Source organism: Polypterus senegalus, chromosome 10 (assembly GCF_016835505.1).
Source record: "Polypterus senegalus isolate Bchr_013 chromosome 10, ASM1683550v1, whole genome shotgun sequence".
Taxonomy (NCBI): Eukaryota; Metazoa; Chordata; class Cladistia; order Polypteriformes; family Polypteridae; genus Polypterus; species Polypterus senegalus.
This window is the reverse complement of record NC_053163.1, coordinates 17,757,058-17,776,958: the sequence shown is the minus strand read 5'-3', so window position 1 is coordinate 17,776,958 and position 19,901 is coordinate 17,757,058. Positions and strand designations below refer to the sequence as shown.

At 39.3% G+C, this 19,901-nt stretch overlaps 2 protein-coding genes across 3 annotated transcripts; one reads left to right on the top strand and one right to left on the bottom strand.

Annotated features, from left to right (window-relative positions):
* Window positions 1–249: 249 nt before the first annotated feature.
* Window positions 250–6,713, bottom strand: LOC120536846 (zinc finger protein 883-like). The gene is made up of 2 exons (XM_039765362.1): window positions 6,564–6,713; window positions 250–2,332 (listed from the first exon to the last, which is right to left on the bottom strand). The coding sequence occupies exon 2, from the start codon at window positions 2,307–2,309 to the stop codon at window positions 702–704; it is 1,608 nt and encodes a 535-aa protein (XP_039621296.1). The 5' UTR covers window positions 2,310–2,332; window positions 6,564–6,713; the 3' UTR covers window positions 250–701.
* Window positions 6,714–11,999: 5,286 nt separating this feature from the next.
* LOC120536869 (parvalbumin beta-like) lies at window positions 12,000–19,539 on the top strand. 2 transcript variants are annotated; one of them, XM_039765405.1, is made up of 5 exons: window positions 12,000–12,015; window positions 16,326–16,392; window positions 16,667–16,799; window positions 18,472–18,581; window positions 19,431–19,539. In XM_039765405.1, the coding sequence occupies exons 2-5, from the start codon at window positions 16,332–16,334 to the stop codon at window positions 19,454–19,456; spliced, it is 330 nt and encodes a 109-aa protein (XP_039621339.1). In that variant the 5' UTR covers window positions 12,000–12,015; window positions 16,326–16,331; the 3' UTR covers window positions 19,457–19,539. The 2 variants fall into 2 exon arrangements, with proteins under 2 accessions (XP_039621339.1, XP_039621338.1); XM_039765404.1 differs by lacking the exon at window positions 12,000–12,015 and adding an exon at window positions 12,716–12,734.
* The last annotated feature ends 362 nt before the right edge of the window (window positions 19,540–19,901 follow it).

The window sequence follows — 19,901 nt, the reverse complement described above, 5'->3', positions numbered from 1 at the left end:
TGAATGGGAAAAGCATGGACCAGAATAGTAAACATACATAAAAAAATGTAAAACGTCCACCTATGACTTTACTGAACTCACACACAGAGACCTCTAATGCTGCAGGGCTAGTACAGCGGGTCCATTGTACTTTGTCTTCTTTCTGGTGTTACAATTTCACATACCCTAAAAAGCAGCATTTTCCTAAATGAGAAATAATTTAAGCAAATAAGGTAAAATTGGAAAAATAATGTTTAGGATGACAAAATATTTTGTTATAAATCATTTAATAATAAGTTAAATTACTGAGGGAAGGGTATTCATTTTTTGCACACCATCTGCGTGAGCTGCGCCCCCTTAAATTATGCAGAAACTCCACTGTGTATGTTCGATTCTGTGATGCTCTTTTCCTTTTATTATAACTTTACTGACAGGTGATGTAGTCTAAAGGAAAAACAAGTTTTCATGAATTGTTGCAAATTAATTGCTTAACTTTCACATATAAATTAGAATTTTTTGAAGCATCACTTTTGAAATGTTTATATATTATGGCCAAAAATCTTTATATGTATTCTGTCCATTCCCATACACATCAAATGTACTCTGAAAAGATTCACTCTTCACGTTTTCTAAAGCTCCGTGTCTTTAGTTAAAGTTGCTTGCAACTTTCTCTTTGCTGGAAATCGACCCACAATTCTCAGGAGTTTAACTTCCCGGTGGCACTAGTGGTCGTCCTCTGCCTGCTCTCTCTTAACACGTGTGCCATCATTAAAGTCGCGTTTTGAGTCTGGTATTTTGTGGAAAAGACACTCTTTCTCGACGCGTTCGCATTTAACATGTGCAGAATTCGGGTGAAGAAATTCTTCCTTGATGACGACAGACTCCACTTCGGTGGGCTCTACTTTTACATGCACAGATTGACGATGATCCGTCTCCTGCTTTACACATAGAGACCCTCCTTCTCTGTCAAAATTGCTGTGCCCGACCCCGTTTAGATCGTCTTGCTGTTCAGAGGATGCTTCACAGGTTCCAGATGGTTCTGCGATGAGGTGCTCTATAACCTTTCTTCGGTGTTTCATTTTGAGAAACTCCTTTTCCATGTGGCGAGTTTGTAATTGTTTCGACTGTTTACCGTCTTCTCCAGATCCGTTATAAGCAAAGAGCTTAGCTCCTGCGTGGATCTTTTGGTGCTTTTTTAAATTTGCCGATGCACTAAAACTATTGCCACATTCAACACAGCTGTACGGTTTTTCTCCAGTATGTTTCCGCTGGTGCGTTTTTAAGCGATCAAACCGACTGAAGCTCTTCCCACAGTCACTGCAGCTATAGGGTTTCTCTCCAATGTGAATCCTTTGATGCTTTTTAAATTGCCTTATACGGTTAAAGCTTTTCCCACATTCGTCGCAGATATACGTCTTCTCCCCGGTATGGATTTTCTCGTGATTTTTTAATGTCCTAGACTGTTTGAAGCTTTTGCCACATTCAGAGCATACATATGGTTTCTCTCCGGTGTGGATTCTCTGATGGTTTTTTAATTGCCCACATTGCTTAAAGCTTTTCCCACATTCTGAACATGAGTAGGGTTTCTCCCCGGTATGAATTCTCTGGTGGTTTTTTAGCGTTCCGGACTCACTAAAGCTGTTTCCACATTCAGAGCAGGTATAAGGTTTCTCTCCAGTGTGAATCCTCTGGTGGTTTTTAAGGTGGCTTAACTGAGTAAAGCTCTTCCCACATTCAGTACAATTGTAGGGCTTCTCCCCAGTGTGAATTCTCTGGTGTGTGTTTAAAATATTTAAGCGAGAGAAACTTTTCCCACATTCAGAACAGTTGTATGGTTTTTCTCCCAGATTAGTTCTTTGGTGTGACGTTAAATTATCAGTTCCTCTACAACTCTTCCCGGATTCGCAACAACTGTTGGACTTCTGCCTCGAGGGAATCCTCCTTTGTGACTTTAACCTTCTGGATTCATCACAGCTCTCTCCACATTCAGAACATTCACTTGACCGCTCTCCATTTTGGACCTGAAGCTGTGACATTCCCTCAAAGAACTCCCCTTTCACTTTCACCAGATTCACTTCTATAAATTCTTCTTTCACATAGACAAAGTCCTCAGCATTCGGCTCCACTTTGATACGAAAAGAAGTCAGACGGTCAGTCTCGTCTTTAACACTTACACATCCCACATGGACGTTGTCTTTTAAAGGGTGGGTAGTGCCCGCTTTGTAGCGCTCAGCACTCTGCGGGATAGAATCTGAAGGGGATATCTCGATTGGCTTTTGGGAGCTTTCAGTGTCTTCCATCTTGAAGGATCGTTGTTCCCTATGAGCCATCTTATGCAGAGATCCAAACAAATCTGTGTGAAAATGGAAAATAAATTGCTCATACAATGGCAGTACAATTAGAACATCAGAACAATCTACAGTGCATCCGGAAAGTATTCACAGCGCATCACTTTTTCCACATTTTGTTATGTTACAGCCTTATTCCAAAATGGATTAAATTCATTTTTTTCCTCAGAATTCTACACACAACACCGCATAATGACAACATGAAAAAAAGTTTACTTGAGGTTTTTGCAAATTTATTAAAAATAAAAAAACTGAGAAATCACAAGTACATAAGTATTCAAAGCCTTTGCCATGAAGCTCCAAACTGAGCTCAGGTGCATCCTGTTTCCCCTGATCATCCTTGAGATGTTTCTGCAGCTTATTTGGAGTCCACCTGTGGTAAATTCAGTTGATTGGACATGATTTGGAAAGGTACACACCTGTCTATAGAAGGTCCCACAGTTGACAGTTCATGTCAGAGCACAAACCAAGCATGAAGTCAAAGGAATTGTCTGTAGACCTCCGAGACAGGATTGTCTCGAGGCACAAATCTGGGGAAGGTTACAGAAAAAGTTCTGCTGCTTTGAAGGTCCCAATGAGCACAGTGGCCTCCATCATCCGTAAGTGGAAGAAGTTCGAAACCACCAGGACTCTTCCTAGAGCTGGCCGGCCATCTAAACTGAGCGATCGGGGGAGAAGGGCCTTAGTCAGGGAGGTGACCAAAACCTGATAGTCACTCTGTCAGAGCTCCAGAGGTCCTCTGTGGAGAGAGGAGAACCTTCCAGAAGGACAACCATCTCTGCAGCAATCCACCAATCAGGCCTGTATGGTAGACTGGCCAGACAGAAGCCACTCCTTAGTAAAAGGCGCATGGCAGCCCACATGGAGTTTGTCAAAAGGCACCTGAAGGACTCTCAGACCATGAGAAACAAAATTCTCTGGTCTGATGAGACAAAGATTGAACTCTTTGGTGTGAATGCCAGGCGTCACGTTTGGAGGAAACCAGGCACCGCTCATCACCAGGCCAATACCTTCCCTACAGTGAAGCATGGTGGTGGCAGCATCGTGCTGTGGGGATGTTTTTCAGTGGAAGGAACTGGGAGACTAGTCAGGATAAAGGAAAGATGACTGCAGCAATGTACAGAGACATCCTGGATGAAAACCTGCTCCAGAGCGCTCTTGACCTCAGACTGGAGCGACGGTTCATCTTTCAGCAGGACAACAACCCTAAGCACATAGCAAGATATCAAAGGAGTGGCTTGAGGACAACTCTGTGAATATCCTTAAGTGGCCCAGCCAGAGCCCAGACTTGAATCCGATTGAACATCTCTGGAGAGATCTTAAAATGTCTGTGTACCGGCGCTTCCCATCCAACCTGATGGAGCTTGAGAGGTGCTGCAAAGAGGAATTGGTGAAACTGGCCAAGGATAGGTGTGCCAAGCTTGTGGCATCATATTCAAAAAGACTTGAGGCTGTAATTGCTGCCAAAGGTGCATCGACAAAGTATTGAGCAAAGGCTGTGAATACTTATGTACATGTGATTTCTCAGTTTTTTTATTTTTAATAAATTTGCAAAAACCTCAAGTAAACTTTTGTCATGTTTGTCATTATGGGGTGTTGTGTGTAGATTTCTGAGGAACAAAATGAATTTAATCCATTTTGGAATAAGGCTGTAACATAACAAAATGTGGAAAAAGTGATGCGCTGTGAATACTTTCCGGATGCACTGTAGATGAGAACATTCTATAGCCTTCATGAATGAGCCCCATGATGGATGGATGGAAAATGAAACAATCAATGAATTAATTAATTAGAGTTGGCAAAGGTGGTTGAGTTTAAATACATGGGATCAACAGTACAGAGTAATGGGGATTGTGGAAGAGAGGTGAAAAAGAGCGTGCAGGCAGGGTGGAGTGGGTGGAGAAGAGTGTCAGGAGTGATTTGTGACAGACAGGTATCAGCAAGAGTGACAGCGAAGGTCTACAGGACGGTAGTGAGACCAGCTTTGTTATATGGGTTGGAGAAGGTGGCACTGACCAGAAAGCAGGAGACAGAGCTGGAGGTGGCAGAGTTAAAGATGCTAAGATTTGCATTGGGTGTGACGAGGATGGACAGGATTAAAAAATGAGGACATTAGAGGGTCGGCTCAAGTTGGACGGTTGGGAGACAAAGTCAGAGAGGCGAGATTGCGTTGTTTTGGACATGTGCAGAGGAGATATGCTGGGTATATTGGGAGAAGGATGCTAAGGATAGAGCTACCAGGGAAGAGGAAAAGAGGAAGGCCTAAGAGAAGACTTATGGATGTGGTGAGAGAGGACATGCAGGTGATGGGTGTGACAGAACAAGATGATGAGGACAGAAAGATATGGAAGAAGATGATCGACTGTGGTGACCCCAAACGGGAGCAGCCGAAAGAAGAAGAATGAATGAATGAATTACGTAAGCAGAATTACACTTATGCAAACGGGTACCTGCTGAGCAGACTACTAGTTTTGTTATTATCAGTGTAATTTATGACAATCCTCATTCTTATTGAGAATATGTAAACATTTAAGTAGAAGTGACAACCACAATGACTCAACTGGGTCCAGAAACATATTACAGTTATATACAGCATACTAGCCATCTATAATGAAAACCCACTATATTCACTCAAAGCCAGAGCCTTTCCAAAATTCAAGAAACCAACCTTTCACCCACTCACTCTCACACATATGCAGCCAATTGAGATTCTCAGGCTGGCTGCATTGCATTTTAAAGTAAAACACATGTCTGTGTCCATCCATCCTTTATTTGTAGTCATTGACCCAATGTAGGGTTCTAGGAGTTCACAGCATGTCCTGGCATAATTGACCATACTGCAGGAAGAAGCTCTGGGCAAATACAGAATCAGTAATACATCTTCCATGTGCAACTTTGAGATGACAGAGAAAAACAGGAAGAAAAACTCAGGCAGACATAAGCAGAACATACTAATTCCACAGCATAATGTTCAGGATTCAAAACCAGGAAAAACTTAAAGAAGATGGCTGGAGGAGTGAGGCAGCGGCAGTAACTACTGCGCCACCTTTCTGGCTTGGAGGTAACCAGTCATTCTTTATTTGCAAGTTGTGCTTTTTTTAATGCTAATATATTTTTAGATGTATTAGCAGAGACTAATATATTTCAATCTGCTTTATTTTTTGCAAGGTTCTACAAATCCCTTGACCTTAAGAGTCATACTAGTAAAAAATTAAATTATCCAGTCATTCGTTATCTAATGTAGTGCTTTACATAGCATGAACTGCAATTTAAGAAAGAAAGAAAGAAAGAAAGAAAGAAAGAATAACTCTTGTTCACAACAAAGTGTTTAAAGAAATAAAACCGTCCTCTTACGTCTGATGAAAACAGATATTTTCTCTGTTTGATAAATACTGCCTCGGTTATAAGATGACTCTGTAAATTAAAAAATGTACACCAATATATAACCCAACAATAAGTACTGAGCAAAAACATAACTGAATTAGTGTTTGTAATGTTTATTGCTATTGCGTAACCTCACTGCATTTTCAGGTTTTATGAATGATATTTTTATATAGAGTACGAATGTTGTCCCTGTAGTTAGGATATAACGCGTTGGATAATGGATGGATATTATTATTATTATTATTATTATTATATTCTTCTAAGGATGGATCCTGCTTTAAATAACGGATGCTCCAAAGATGGTCCCCAGCTCCCTATGAAACTGAAGTGAAATGAACTCGCCTATTACCCTACATATGTTCACTAAAAAAGGCGCTATAAAAGTTTAACTCGTGAAAACGGAAAGATATATTTAATGATAATCCATTAACGAGATAATTATTTCGCTAAAATAGAGTAAGTTCCTTTTTGTTTTTCTAGTTATTTTGCTACTTCTGTTTATAGGTGAACCTTTGCATATATTCAACAATAAAACGAAAAAAAATTCTTCTGTATTACCGCGTTCCCACCGCTAGAAATGTGCATGCGTCAAGCCGGCGCTCCCGAGGGAATCGGATTTTCACCACATTATCAATTTATATCCCTAAAAGTGGGAAGACTAAATTGAGTAATGAGTGGGAGGTCTCGGTTATTGCGTATATTTCAACGCTGGAATGAGATTGCGAAAGTAAGAACAAAACTCTGTTAGAATTCACCGATTGGTAGTTAGTCATATAAATACTGTGCGTGACGTTTAATTTAAGGGCCGCGTAAGAGTCCAGCCAGCCTGTTCTCGAGCTAACCTCCTCTTACCTGAGTGAGGTCCGCCTGCACGCCACTACGATCCAAATATCGAGCTCACAGCTGAAGCCCCGTAGGCTTCCATTCCGGGGAGTTGCAGGCAGCTCCTCTCGGGAAGGCCCAGACAGCGGAAGTTACGCAAAGCTTCGGGATCCCCGGCAGCGCTACCGTCTACAAAAAAAAAAAAACGCCTTCCTCCTCCTCTTCTTCGTCATATATTCGGTTTCAAGAAAATGAGGAGCACTTAATAACACACGAGATGTTTTACTGAGCTGAAACCACATGAAACCTAAACGACATTGTTAGCGCAACTGCAGCACGTCTATGTGTCTGGACAAGAGAGCAAAACCCCGCACAAGAACTGGCTGTTTTTATCAGTCATAACTCCCACACGTGTACATGACTGCCCCTCGTAATAGACAAGCCGTCCGGGATGGTATCACACTCCTAAGAAAAAGCTAATTATTCTAAGCACCCAGTACAGATCACGTTTTCGGGTTGACAGTAGAAAAATCTACCTCATCAGTCTCAGGGGAAAATCGAAAACTAATACAGCACTGGAGGGTTCCGTGTGTATCATAGTGCACACTCACAAAAGGCCATGTGATGGTAGTCGAATTTGCGTGTCTTTTGCCGGAGGAAAAACAAAATACACACTTGAGGGGCGTGCAAGCTGCACAGAGACAGTTTCAGGCTGGGATTTGTAGAATTACAGTTACATTCTACAATTGCCTCTTATTTAAATGAATAATTAATTACTTGTTTCGTGAAGAAACAGACATCTCAGAATCACATACTGTATGTAAATATAGTGACGTGACAAATCGTATTAGCGGTGACGTGTTCTCAGATACACCCTCAAAAATAAAATTGCCAAAGTGGTTCTTAAGAGCGATGCCATAGATCACCGTTTCTCAACCTTTAAGTATTAGCAAGTTTTCATAACAGTTTTAATTGCGCCCCCCTAACGTTTTTTTTTTTGAAAGGAGCCCACTAATACCAATTTGTTATTTTTTAATTAATGATATATCATAGATGCATATTTTATTATACCTACTTAACTTTTATCGACATTTATCTAACTAGATTTATTTTTCTAGTATCAGAATGTAGTTTTAAGTTAATTTGTTTTGGTTTCAATAGATGTATTTTTCATATTTTCGATTCTTGTTTTCTTTTTTCACATCTTCGTGCCCCCCTAGGGAGGACCGCCCCACAGTTTGACAACCACTGCCATAGGTGAACCATCTTTGGTTTGCAAAATAATTACCTACATGAAGGTTTCAGCAAGAACCGTTATTTATTTAGCTCATTCGCGTGTGGCTTACATAGAAAAGATGATAACAGAGTGAAATCTCGGTGGGTTCCCGATTTTAAAAGCACTCTTGCTGCATACAATATCAGGCTAAATTCAGGTTGTCTTGATTTCTTAGCATCCCGCTAGGTAAAGATTTCAGGTTTTATTTTTTCAAAGCACAAAGAACTCTTCCCACAATGAAATGGTCCATTTTCGATCATTGACTACAACGCAAAGTGGCATTAAAGAGTCATTACTTTTAAGTTTGTAAAGGGCAAATACAAATATTACACATTATTAATGAGTGCAGACATAACTCAGATTAGTTTAAACAGTCAGGAAACAAAGTGGTTTAACGTATTAACATAAATGCAGCCTTGCCCTATCTGTCCATTAATTAGTTGTTGAATTAATAAGTTGTGTTGAAGTTGAACATCAATGAATTCAGCACCTTTGTTATTATATACTAGTGTTTAGCCAGCGCTACGAGTAGTTTAATCCCAAGAGACTCGTCCCCAAACCAACCACCCATCCTCTTATTACATAATAAGAAATAGGAAGTCACTTATAATAAAATAAGGAAATTAAGTATACAGTATATTTCTTAGTCAATTTGAAATGTTACAAAACTTCAGGATTCTGAGTAAAAACTTTGGAGTTCCTTGATATTAGTTTTCGCAGTTTTCTCATTGTGAACATTATAGCATTTCACGTGAAGTTGGTCTTCAGAAAGGACCATACAGTTGCCCATGTGACAAGACATGGGTTAGATAATTAAATTCCAACTTTTTGAAGAGTTTGTCCTTCTGATTTGTTCATTGTCATATCAAAAGTGTCTCTTATAGGAAATTGTCATCATTTTTAAGTTGAAAAGAAATATCTGGATTTTGATCATCGAAAAGAATCTGCGGTATAAAATGTGTTTGTCCTTTAGCAGGACCAGTAGGAATCTCTACGAATATCTGAGTAGGTTTTAATTGACAGTAAGTCTTGTTCCATTCTTCTTTTTCTTGTTAGGGGTCGCCACAACGGATCAACTTTTTCCATATCCTCCTGTCCTTTGTGTCTTGCGTTATACCCATCACCTGCATGTCTTCTCTCAGCACATCCATAAATCTTCTCTTAGGCCTTCCTCTTTTCCTCTTCCCTGGCAGCTCTACCCTTAGCATCCTTCTCCCAATATGCCCAGCATCTCTCCTCTGCACATGTCCAAACCAACGCAATCTCGCCTCTCTGAATCCCAACTGTCCAAGCTGAGCTGACCCTCAAATGTATTCGCCACATGGTTGTAGTGCCGTAACTGAAACTCCCTCGCAATGAAGGTAATGTGCATTATTCAGGACTCCATAAGCAACCACTTATTCAACACAAGGTCAAACCAACGGTACCCAAGGATTTTCTGGAGAGACACAGTACCAAAGGAGTCCAGTCTTCATCTCAGGTCACTGGATAGTGTCCATGTCTCACAACCATATAGCTAGACAGAAAGCACCAGGAGTCTAAAGACTTGGACCTTCGTCCTTTTGCGTAGATATCAGGAGCGTCACACACCCCTTTCCAGCGACTTCATGGCCCCCCATGCTCTCCCAATCCGTCTACTGACTTCATAAGAAGAGTCACCAGAGACATGAACGTCACTGCTGAGGTAAGTAAACCTCTCGACGAGGTCGACACTCTCTCCACAAACAGACACACTGCTGATGGCCATGTCCAAGAGGTCATTTAAGGTCTGGCTCTTAGTTTTTATCCAGGACCCTCACAAGCCCAGACACTCAGACTCCTCACTCAGTCTCTCGTGCACCCCGATCAGAGCCTCCATTGACTCTGCGAAGATCACAGCATCATCAGCAAAGTCAAGATCCGTGAATCTTTCTTCACCAACAGATGCCCCACAGCTGCTGGACCCGATGACCCTGCCCAACAGCCAGTCCATACAAGCATTGAACAGAGTAGGAGCAGAACAGACCACTGATGAACTCCAGAATCAACTGCGAAAAACACAGAGGTCCTACCTCCACTCTGCACAGCACTCACAGTACCAGTGTACAGGCCGACCATGATATCCAGCAACCTCGAGGGGATCCCGCGAACCCTCAGGATGTCCCACAGGGCAGCTCGATCAACTGAGTGAAATGCTTTGCGAAAATTGACAAAAAAACCCTGCCGATATTCGCGTTGGCGGTCCATTTATGCCTAAGAGGTCTACCATCGACTGTATCCTGGCATGAGAGTTTGCTGCACACTGAAAAATTCTGTGCTGAAATATGAAAGCAGCACATCAACAATACTGCGCCATGTACAAAAAATGGATACTTGTGGGCCACAATAGACAATTAGTACTTTATTTGTCCCAAGAGGAAAAATGAGTATTTTACATAAGCTAAAGACATTTTTAACAAACAACAATAAACTTACTACAACACACACAAGAATTACAAAAAAAAAAAGAAGAAGAAAACTTGGATAATGATAAGAGTGCCGTCACAGAAAGGCTTTACAAAGGTTTAATGTTGTTGGTATAAAAGTATCCCGGTAGGTTTTCTGTTACACTTCTGATGAATACTTTCTTGTCTGAAAGCCCTCCGTGTTAGTGTGTCACAGAGAGGATGTGCAGGCTTCTTCATAATGGCCATCAATGTTGTCTTCATTCTCTCCTCAGCTGCTACCTCCAGGGCTCAAGAGGATGTCCCATAGCTGAGTCTGCCTTCTTAATCAGCGTGTTGGTCAAGTGAGCCATTTTAAAGTAATGTTACTGGCCCAGTGCACCCCAGCTTTAAAAACCACCCTGGCCATCACAGAGTTGTAGAAGATGTGAAGGATGTCACCACACACATTAAAGGAGTTTAGCACAAGAAGACATTGCTTTATGATATAAATACACCAACACGTGCAGTTTCCTTCAGCATGCATGATTTGTGTTTAAATGTAGTTACACGTTTTCCTCTAATTTTTCACATGCGAGTAAACAGTTCTTAGTAAATCCACAGTGGAAGAATAATTTCATACCACCCACTGCTAGGATCAGCTCGGTGAACTCTCTCATCCAACATTAGCTGCTATAGCTCTGTGATGTAATGTTGGCCTTGCAAAGCATCATGGGGTACTGGGTGGAAAAAAAAAAAGTGGCCGCATGGTGTACTACTCAGTCAGTCAGTCATTGTTCAACCCGCTATATCCTAACACAGGGTCACGGGGGTCTTCTGGAGCCAATCCCAGCCAGCACACGATGCAAGGCAGGAACAAATCCCAGCCAGCCCACCGCAGGGCACACACACACCCACACACCAAGCACACACTAGGGACAATTTAGGATCATCAATGCACCTAACCTGCATGTCTTTGGACTGTGGGAGGAAACCCACACAGACACCGGGAGAACCTGCAAACTCCCTGCAGGGAGGACCTGAAGCAAACCAGGGTCTCCTAACTGCAAGGCAGCAGTGCTACCACTGCGCCACTGTACCACCCTGCTGCCCACATGGTGAACTATAAGTATGGAAATCAAATTCACCGGTGAACCATAGCAAATTTGCTGTGATTTACATTTTGGTGATCAACAAAGTTCAGTTCACAAAGATTAAAATGAATAAATTCACGTTCATAGTTCACCATTTTGTAATTTTTAAGGAGTGAGAATAAATGACCCATGAGCTTAGTTATTTCATTTGTGCACGTCTTATATTAGGCTATTACAGTGTTCTTGAAAAAAGTACAATAATTATGAAGACTTTTTAAAATTTGAATATACTTTATTGAGTTACACCCAGCAACAAGCACGTGTAACCATATATACTAATAACCTCCCGGTCAAAAAAAAATATTAAATAGATTTAAGTATACATACAAATTACCGCTTTATTTCCAACCGTGCGACACAAATGGTGACTGTGGAACCAGCGTGTAGGTAAACTAACCGATTACACTAACGGTCAAAATTCGCGTCACATATTGCATGTCCAACGGGGAAAAATATAAAGTGGCCTCGTGAAGTCCAGCGTTGACCTAAAAGCGAGAGTGGAGCTTAACAGCGTGCTCGTGTCAGGTGGGGTGTTTGCAGCTTAACCACAAGCAGGCAGACACAAACAGTGCCGATTTGCTTTGACGTTATTTATTCCGAAAACGAATGGTAAAAACAATTCGCACGAAATAAATATTAGCAAAAATCCAGTAAGTGTACTTATCCAAATACCGTATTCGGGTTCGGCTTCTGCTCTACATTACAGGCAAAACATTTAATCTGGACCTAAAGCAGATCCAGAATGTCACATAAAACTGAACTCGCTGACGTTCAAGTTCTTCACTTGTAAATACTTTACGTTAAGTTCACCGTTCTTAGAAAAACGAGCCTGTTCAATGAACGCCGCGCTCTTTTCAACTATCATGGACAGGACTGGGCACCAATAGATTAGTATTTTGATTATTCTATTCAATCATACACTGTCTTTTCTCTCGTCTGCATGAAAACATAAGATTCAAAGTTCAACTATCGCTGCAAACTCGGAATAAGTAACATAGAAAAAAAGGTTTGGTGTCAACAATTTTTATGTTCGATTAATTTGAAGGTATATTACATTTGTTTGTTTTGTAGTTCGAGATTAGTTTATGCATTAAGAAGTGGGGTAAATAATGATTACGTTTAAATGGGCTATTGTTTCCTTTAAGAAGGCGTGCTGGGTGGCAGGGGATACTGGGAATTAGGAAGGATTTTTGCATGCGTGCATGGATTGATAAGGCAGCGGAAACGCAAAGTTTTCTTACCGTGTCTCTTTCAAGTTTCATTTCAACTGTGGAAATACAAGGACGTTCAAAACGGTGAAGGCGGGAGGAGTAGTAATTGGGCATTAAAAAGTTGGTACGACGCTGGGAAAATTACATCGCAAACGAAGGTGACTATGTAGAAAAGTGATGTATATCCTCTGATTGGACAAGTCTGGTAAAAACCTTTAAATCAGTAACCAGACAGGAGAAAAGCTTATCCAGTTATTATTTATTCCCATAATTATGTACTGAACATTATTATATAATTATAATTACGGAAGAAAGACAAAAATGTAGTATTTAATTATGCATAAGTATAGGGTAAGCACCATCTTGGTGTCTATGCCTCTCTCTTAATGTGTACGTAATTTATACCTGCAAATTTTTTAATTGTTCTGTTTGCCTTTTTGTGTATCTGTTTTCACAAATACTTGACAGCTTGAGTATTTTTCCCTTAAGAAATAATACGGTCGTCTATCCTTGGCTTGGTGAAAAGACGTAGCTGATTGATTTTCTCTGTCTAATAGCTAATTGATTACTTGTAATGAAAAAGCAGGGATACAACCGTCAGTACAGCAGCTAACACTTTATATATATTTTTTTACTTTATTAATTTTATTGTAATCATTCCATACAAATAGATCAATATTTACAAAACATAGGATTGAAAACAAGACGAGAGAGAGCATATCCAACGGAGTAAAACTTAAGGCTTGTAAAACATACCTAAATTGATGAGTTTAATAGGGCAATAGAAATGAATGGAGAAGAAAAGGAAATGTGGAGATAATTGCTTCCTCTGTGCTTTAAGAGCTTATTCTAAAATATTACTGATTAGATCCTGCCAGGTTTTGGAAAAATTCTGTACAGATCCTCTAACTGAGAATTTGATTTTTTCCAATTTGAAATAGTATTAAACATCGGTTTCCCACTGACTTAAAAGAGGAGAGTTAGGATTCTTCCAGTTTAGCAAAATTGTTGTTTAGCAGTGTTGCAAAAGTGTAGTGAATGCAATCACAATTTGTTTGTCCTTCTCTACTTTAAACTCATCTGGAAGAACACCAAACACAGCTGTTAATGGGTTATAATTCTTACTTACCCTTGTATAATAGATCATCCCTAAAATGAAAAGACCCAACACAGCTGTCATACTTTAAAAATACTTAACCTCCAATCTGATAATATAAAAAAGGGTCAATCTCTCATTGTGAAGTATATTTGAAAGCAGAAAAAAAATCCAGGAATAAGGAAGAATGTGAGAGGAATTGTTAAGTAAGGGAGCCTCATAGCCATCTAGTATTGTTTCTCTGTTCAGGTTTACAGATAGCTAAAGTTAAGCAGATTAATCGATGCATGTGAAATACGTGTTCTAACGTTAAACTGGCAAATGTACCTATTATTTGAAGATAGTAGTGTACTGCAACGGGATACCAGCAGTCGCCAAACTGGAGAAACTGATCTGAAAAATCAATTAGGGACTTATGTTAAAGAGTTCAGTTCAGCGGACTTTTTACAGTTGGTCGCTGTTGTTTTAGTTTACAAATCAATTTATTTTTACGTTAACACTCTACTTATTGTTAAGGTACTAAACTGTATAAACGGAATATGGATAAAGTTATAGAACTTTCAATAAAGTACAGCACAGCAACTCCATGCTTTATGTAAATCTGCAGAAAAGCTGCACATATATAGATTGCATGTGTTGCATTGTGTGCAAAGATTGTATAACAACAACTATATATATATATATATATAGTATATATAGATATAGTATATATAGATAGATATATATAGTATATATAGATATATATATATATATATATATATATATATATATATATATATATATATATAAATCTTTTATTACACAATTATGATTGTTTTATTTAAATTAACTGGCCTTATTTATTTTAATATTCATTCTGACAGATGGACACATCTATTAATTTTCCACGCCTGTCACTTTTACATGTTCATACACCATTTTTTTCTGTAAAGTAGTTAACAGCATTAAAGTTTTAATCAAAAACTTGAAACGATCAGATGAATCACTCATCCGGTCTGTCCGCGCAACCATCCATTTTCTGATCCCTAGTTGGCCATTACTGGATTGTGCTGAGTCAGAATCTGCGGAGGTGGCACTTGGGCACAGGGCAAAAACCTATAAGCCAAATAAAATGGCTTACTGTTTTAAACACAAGCAACATCAAGACATTCCACAAGTTTGCTTACCAAAGATCATCCCATGACTAGTTTTTGATAAAGATTTTAAAAATCGCAATCGTGAAGTGAGTACCACAGTTTGCAATCAAAAAAAAATAAAAAGGTCTAATTTGCATGGCTTTAAGGAATCATGGGATAGTGCCTTGCACACATGAAAGTCTCATAATTATAACCTAAATGTGAAATGGTGCCAAAAAAATGGCGTTGTATTGTCGTAATGACACTTGTGTGTAACGCAGGAGCTGTAGACCGCTTTAGGAGCGCAATGGCAGAGGACTCCACCGCCATCTGGATACTTGGCAGGTGCCAGGCTTGGCCATACTGGTGCCCTCGCTTATTGTTTGGAGCTTTCGAGAGGCTGTGACGTTTTGTGTTCGTTTCAATTAGTAAGTCGACGTGTGCGGGGCAAAGAGAGGGGAAGGGAGAACGAGAGTCTAGAAACTGGGCCGAATGTTCCTTTACTATTGTGCAATTGCGGTTCTCTTGTCATTGTACCAAAAATGGAGTTTTACATTTCGAAAATTGGTAGCAAATTATTATAACATCGTAACATTGGTATTTAAATGATTTTCGCTGGACTTCTTAAAGACGACATTAAAGGATTATATGTCATATATTTATACCAAGTCATTATACAGGTTCTGTTCAAAATACTTAAATGGCTTTTGATAATTTGTAAAAGGAGGACAGTAAAGAATTTTATTCTATTACGTAAACTCGTTGTTTTTTTTATTGTTTATTTTATTTATTTATTTATTTATTTTTGTACTTTGAGATAAAATGGTTTTCACTAAGTATTAGTATTGCAAGCTCAGTTGTACCTTTTTTTTTACTCATGGGATAAAATTGGCTTTCCCTGGAATCTTAAAGAGGGTGATTCTCAAGATCTGTATTTATGTAATCTCATTGTGCCGATTTGTACCTTTAGGCAAGTCTTTTTCTGAAATGTTTACAGAGTGATATTAAATAAATAAAAAAAATATATATATTTCGTGTATTTTATTAGGTACACTCATTGTACCATCTTTGTAACTTTATATTAAAAAATTTGGATGATATATAATTTGCTTAGGGTGGTCCAGATCTAATTATGCAATTTTCATTACACTATAATTTGTCAAGTTTATTACATAGAGAATTCACAAAAAATATTTTTGTCGCCGATAGATGGTAGCACCTGCCCTGCATTCCAAAATGGCGGGGAGAGAGGATTATTAGTCGAACAGCGGGTACGATGTGTTCGCCTTTTCATAATTGTATAATTAGATCTGGACCACCCTGTGTATATATGTATATGAGTGCATTGTGTAAACTCATCGTACCATTTTTGAACTTTAAGATAAAAATTGCTTACTTTGGCACTTTTAAAGAGGTCGATATTATGTATTGTGTGAAGTAATTATGTATTAAAAATAGAGAAAATTAAACCATTTTATATCGTATAGTAGTAGTAAGTTATTGTGTGCACTTATTGTACTATTTTTCTGTATCTTTAGATAAAAATGGCTTTCGCTGGAATTCTAAAAGATGATGATATTAAGGCAGCAGTGCAGGCGTTCCAAGGTATGCCCGTTAAAACAAATTTTTAAATCTTGATAAAGGACCTAAAATGACGTTTTTCTTGTCTGGCAAAAGGACATTGTAATTAGTTTGTGTGAAGGTGTGAGTGTACCGTCTGTCGGATGACCGGCACTCCGCCCGGAGTTTATACAATAAAGGGAGGCTCGGGTTCTTCATAATACAACTGACGTGCAATAATATGTAAAAAATAATTCAGACGTGACGTGATGTGCAATAATATGTGAAAATGAATTTATCTTTCTTGTTTCCTTTTCAGCACCCGACTCTTTTGATCACAAGGCTTTCTTCTCGAAGGTTGGTATGACTGACAAATCACCTGATGACGTGAAGAAAATTTTCGCTATTCTGGATCAGGACAAGAGCGGCTTCATCGAGGAGGCGGAACTGAAGTAAGGATAGTGCGTGGGAATGGAAGTGGGAAGAGAGTGCGGGGGCCACCCTTCCAAACCAACACATCCAATCTATCCACCCATCCATCCATCCATCCATTTTCAAACCCCGCTTATCCTGAGGATTGGGGGCAAAAGAATCCCATAAATGTAAATTTAAAGTCGGCACTAATCCTATAAATGTAAATTTAAAGTCGATACTAATAAAAACAGCCCCTTTTATTTCTTTAGCACATTTCCATGCAGAGGATGTAGCACAAATTGCAAGATGTCAAATAAATAGTTCGAACAAAAAATAGATTTGGATAATATTAGTCTACAAAAATAAATTCAAGATATAATTAAGAAAATTATAACCCTGAAATGAAAAAGCTTTGAAATCATACGATTGTGATTTTTAACGCAATTCTAATAAACATTCAGAAAACTGGAACCCTCGTATACGTTTTCTTTTAGAAATGAAATCCATCCCCCTATTCTGGGCTTCATCAAATGCTACAATGGTTCTTTAGAGTGATGCCATGCAGGGGAAGCATTTTTTGTACCGAAAAGAACCATCCACGCGAATGTTCCAGAAAGAATGTTTATTTTGATCCGTTACAGGCTCCAACCATAAATAAATGGTTTACAATAACACAGGCTAAGTGCAGGTATTTTTAATCTGTTAGTGTCCTGGCAGCCTACCATATATTAAGATTTTTTTTTCTTCTACATATTGGGAAGTTTTTTCCAAACACAAAGAACCAACGTCATATGCAAAGAACACTTCTGTGTTCTTGGTTAAGGAACAGCTCTATGAGGAATCACACAACCCAGTAAAGAACCATATAGTGCCATTAAAGAATCGTTATTTGTAAGAGTATATCTCGGACACTTTCTCGATCAAAGTGTGATTGTCAGTTGTTATTTATTTTTTTTAATTCAGTTTATTTTTTACATATTTCCAAAAAAACTTAATTTTACAAGGGGCCTCTGGTGTGATCTAAATGTGCATCCTTTTCGTGTAATTTCTTGATCTGTTTGTGCTTTGCTAGGTAGCCTACTTTTTGGAGATTCCTGTTTTGTCCGCTCTCATCAGAGCTCAAAGGCCCAATTTCATATACATAGAACTCGTCCCAAAACGAAACGGTTCTTTACGAATTAGTTGAGATGTTTTGAACACCCTGAGAGGGGCTGGCCACAGTCGGTTTCTCCCTTTAATGGAGAAGCGAGCGGCTCTCCATGGTCCTGAAACTGAATAAAACGGGCTCCGTAAAACGGATGAAAAGACGGGCAGAGACGGGACAACGGGTTGTCACTTGGTCTATCCATCCATCCATTGTCCAACCCGCTATACTAACACAGGGTCACGGGGGTCTGTTGGAGCCAATCCCAGCCAGCGTAAAGCAGGAACAAATCCCTGGGCAGGGCGAGCGCACACACACACACACTAGGGACAATTTAGGATCGCCAATGCACCTAACCTGCATGTCTTCGGACGGTGGAAGGAAACAGGAGCACCCGGAGGAAACCCACGCAGACACGGGGAGAACATGCAAATACCACGCAGTGAGGACCCAGGAAGCGAACCCGGCTCTTCTAATTGCGAGGCAGCATCGCCACCGTGGCGCACCACTTGGTCTACTAAAGGAGTATTTTAAACCATAAACAAAAGTGTTGTCTTTTTCCAAAGGTTTTTCATGCAAAACTTTGAGGCTGGAGCTCGTGTTCTGACCGAAAAGGAGAACAAGGCTCTGCTGGCCGCAATCGATAAGGATGGTGACGGCAAAATCGGCTGTGAAGGTACGTAACGTTAATGTATTATCAATTGAATTTAAATCGTAATTATGATTCTTAACAGAGAAGCAATGTACACGCAATCAAAAATAAAAATGTCAAGGCTCTTCAGAGCGATATCCTGGAGAATCATTTTGGTTCATTAAAGAACAATACATGATGAAGCTTCTAGAAAGGACCTTTATTCTTTTGAACCCTAATAGTTTTTATAAATGTCTATGAATAGATGATAATTTGTGCAATATCAACAGGCTTCTGATTTTTAAAGAACATCTGTTGCATGCATTCGGATATGCTTTCGGGTTTTCTTCATCCTGCTAGCTAGCTAAAATATACATAAAGTTTTAAACTTAGGCCCCAAATCGATGTTTCTTTGGCAAGCAAAGATTCAACTTTAAACCACGCAACCCAGTGTAATGTCTTTGCAGAACCGTCATTAAGTCACTTCACATCCGAGTTAATAATCCCGTCTATTTGGAAACCTAACGGTTGAATTCCATTATATCTTCCACAACAGCCCAAGGAGGCCAAATGTTAAGTCTGCGCGGTGAGCTGAATATTCTTCAAAATGGATGGATGGTGAATTGTATTCAAGTTGAACGGCAGGGGGCATCTTTGAGGCGCATTTGAGATAATGGCACTTGTGTCTGCCTGAAAGGGAAATGTACCGTCCGTAGACGTGACAAAACGCTTTGTTTAAACACTTTTATGTTGGAAAAATCTACTGACCCTAAGCTTCATATAGTAAATTGATTTATCACAGGCATGTTAATAATCCTTTTCACTGTTAAGCTTCTTGTTACTGACTTGGATTATGTTCTTTTGTTTTAAATTTGGCTTGTTCTTCCTTTTCAGAATTTGTGGCCCTTGTTAAAGGATAAATTCTAGACGAAGAAGCCCAGCTTCCCTGACTGACTTTCAAGGATGTGATTTGCATTTGCCTTTTGCAATCTCCGCTGTTAGTATTGGAAGGTTAAATTTGTGTTCAGCACGTTGTGGTAAAGGCAGTTCAACAAATGTGAAAGTGAATAAATTTTTGGAAGTCACGCCTTTTGAGTGTTTCATTAACTAGAAGACCGACTTGAATTTTATGGTGGGGTTGGGATGTATCTGTGTGCAAGTTAGCAAAACAATTTCTCAGACGGCATGGCTGGATTCATGTACTGCAAAAAAAAAAAAAAAAAGACACAGGACCACCAATCACATGCAGATTTAATTTTATTAAAATTCAAGAACCTCTGAGCTCTTCTGTCTTAAACAAAAGGTTTCTGTTTTCGCCATTGTTATACATATACTGTAGAGTGCTAGTACTTTGAGCTCAGAACT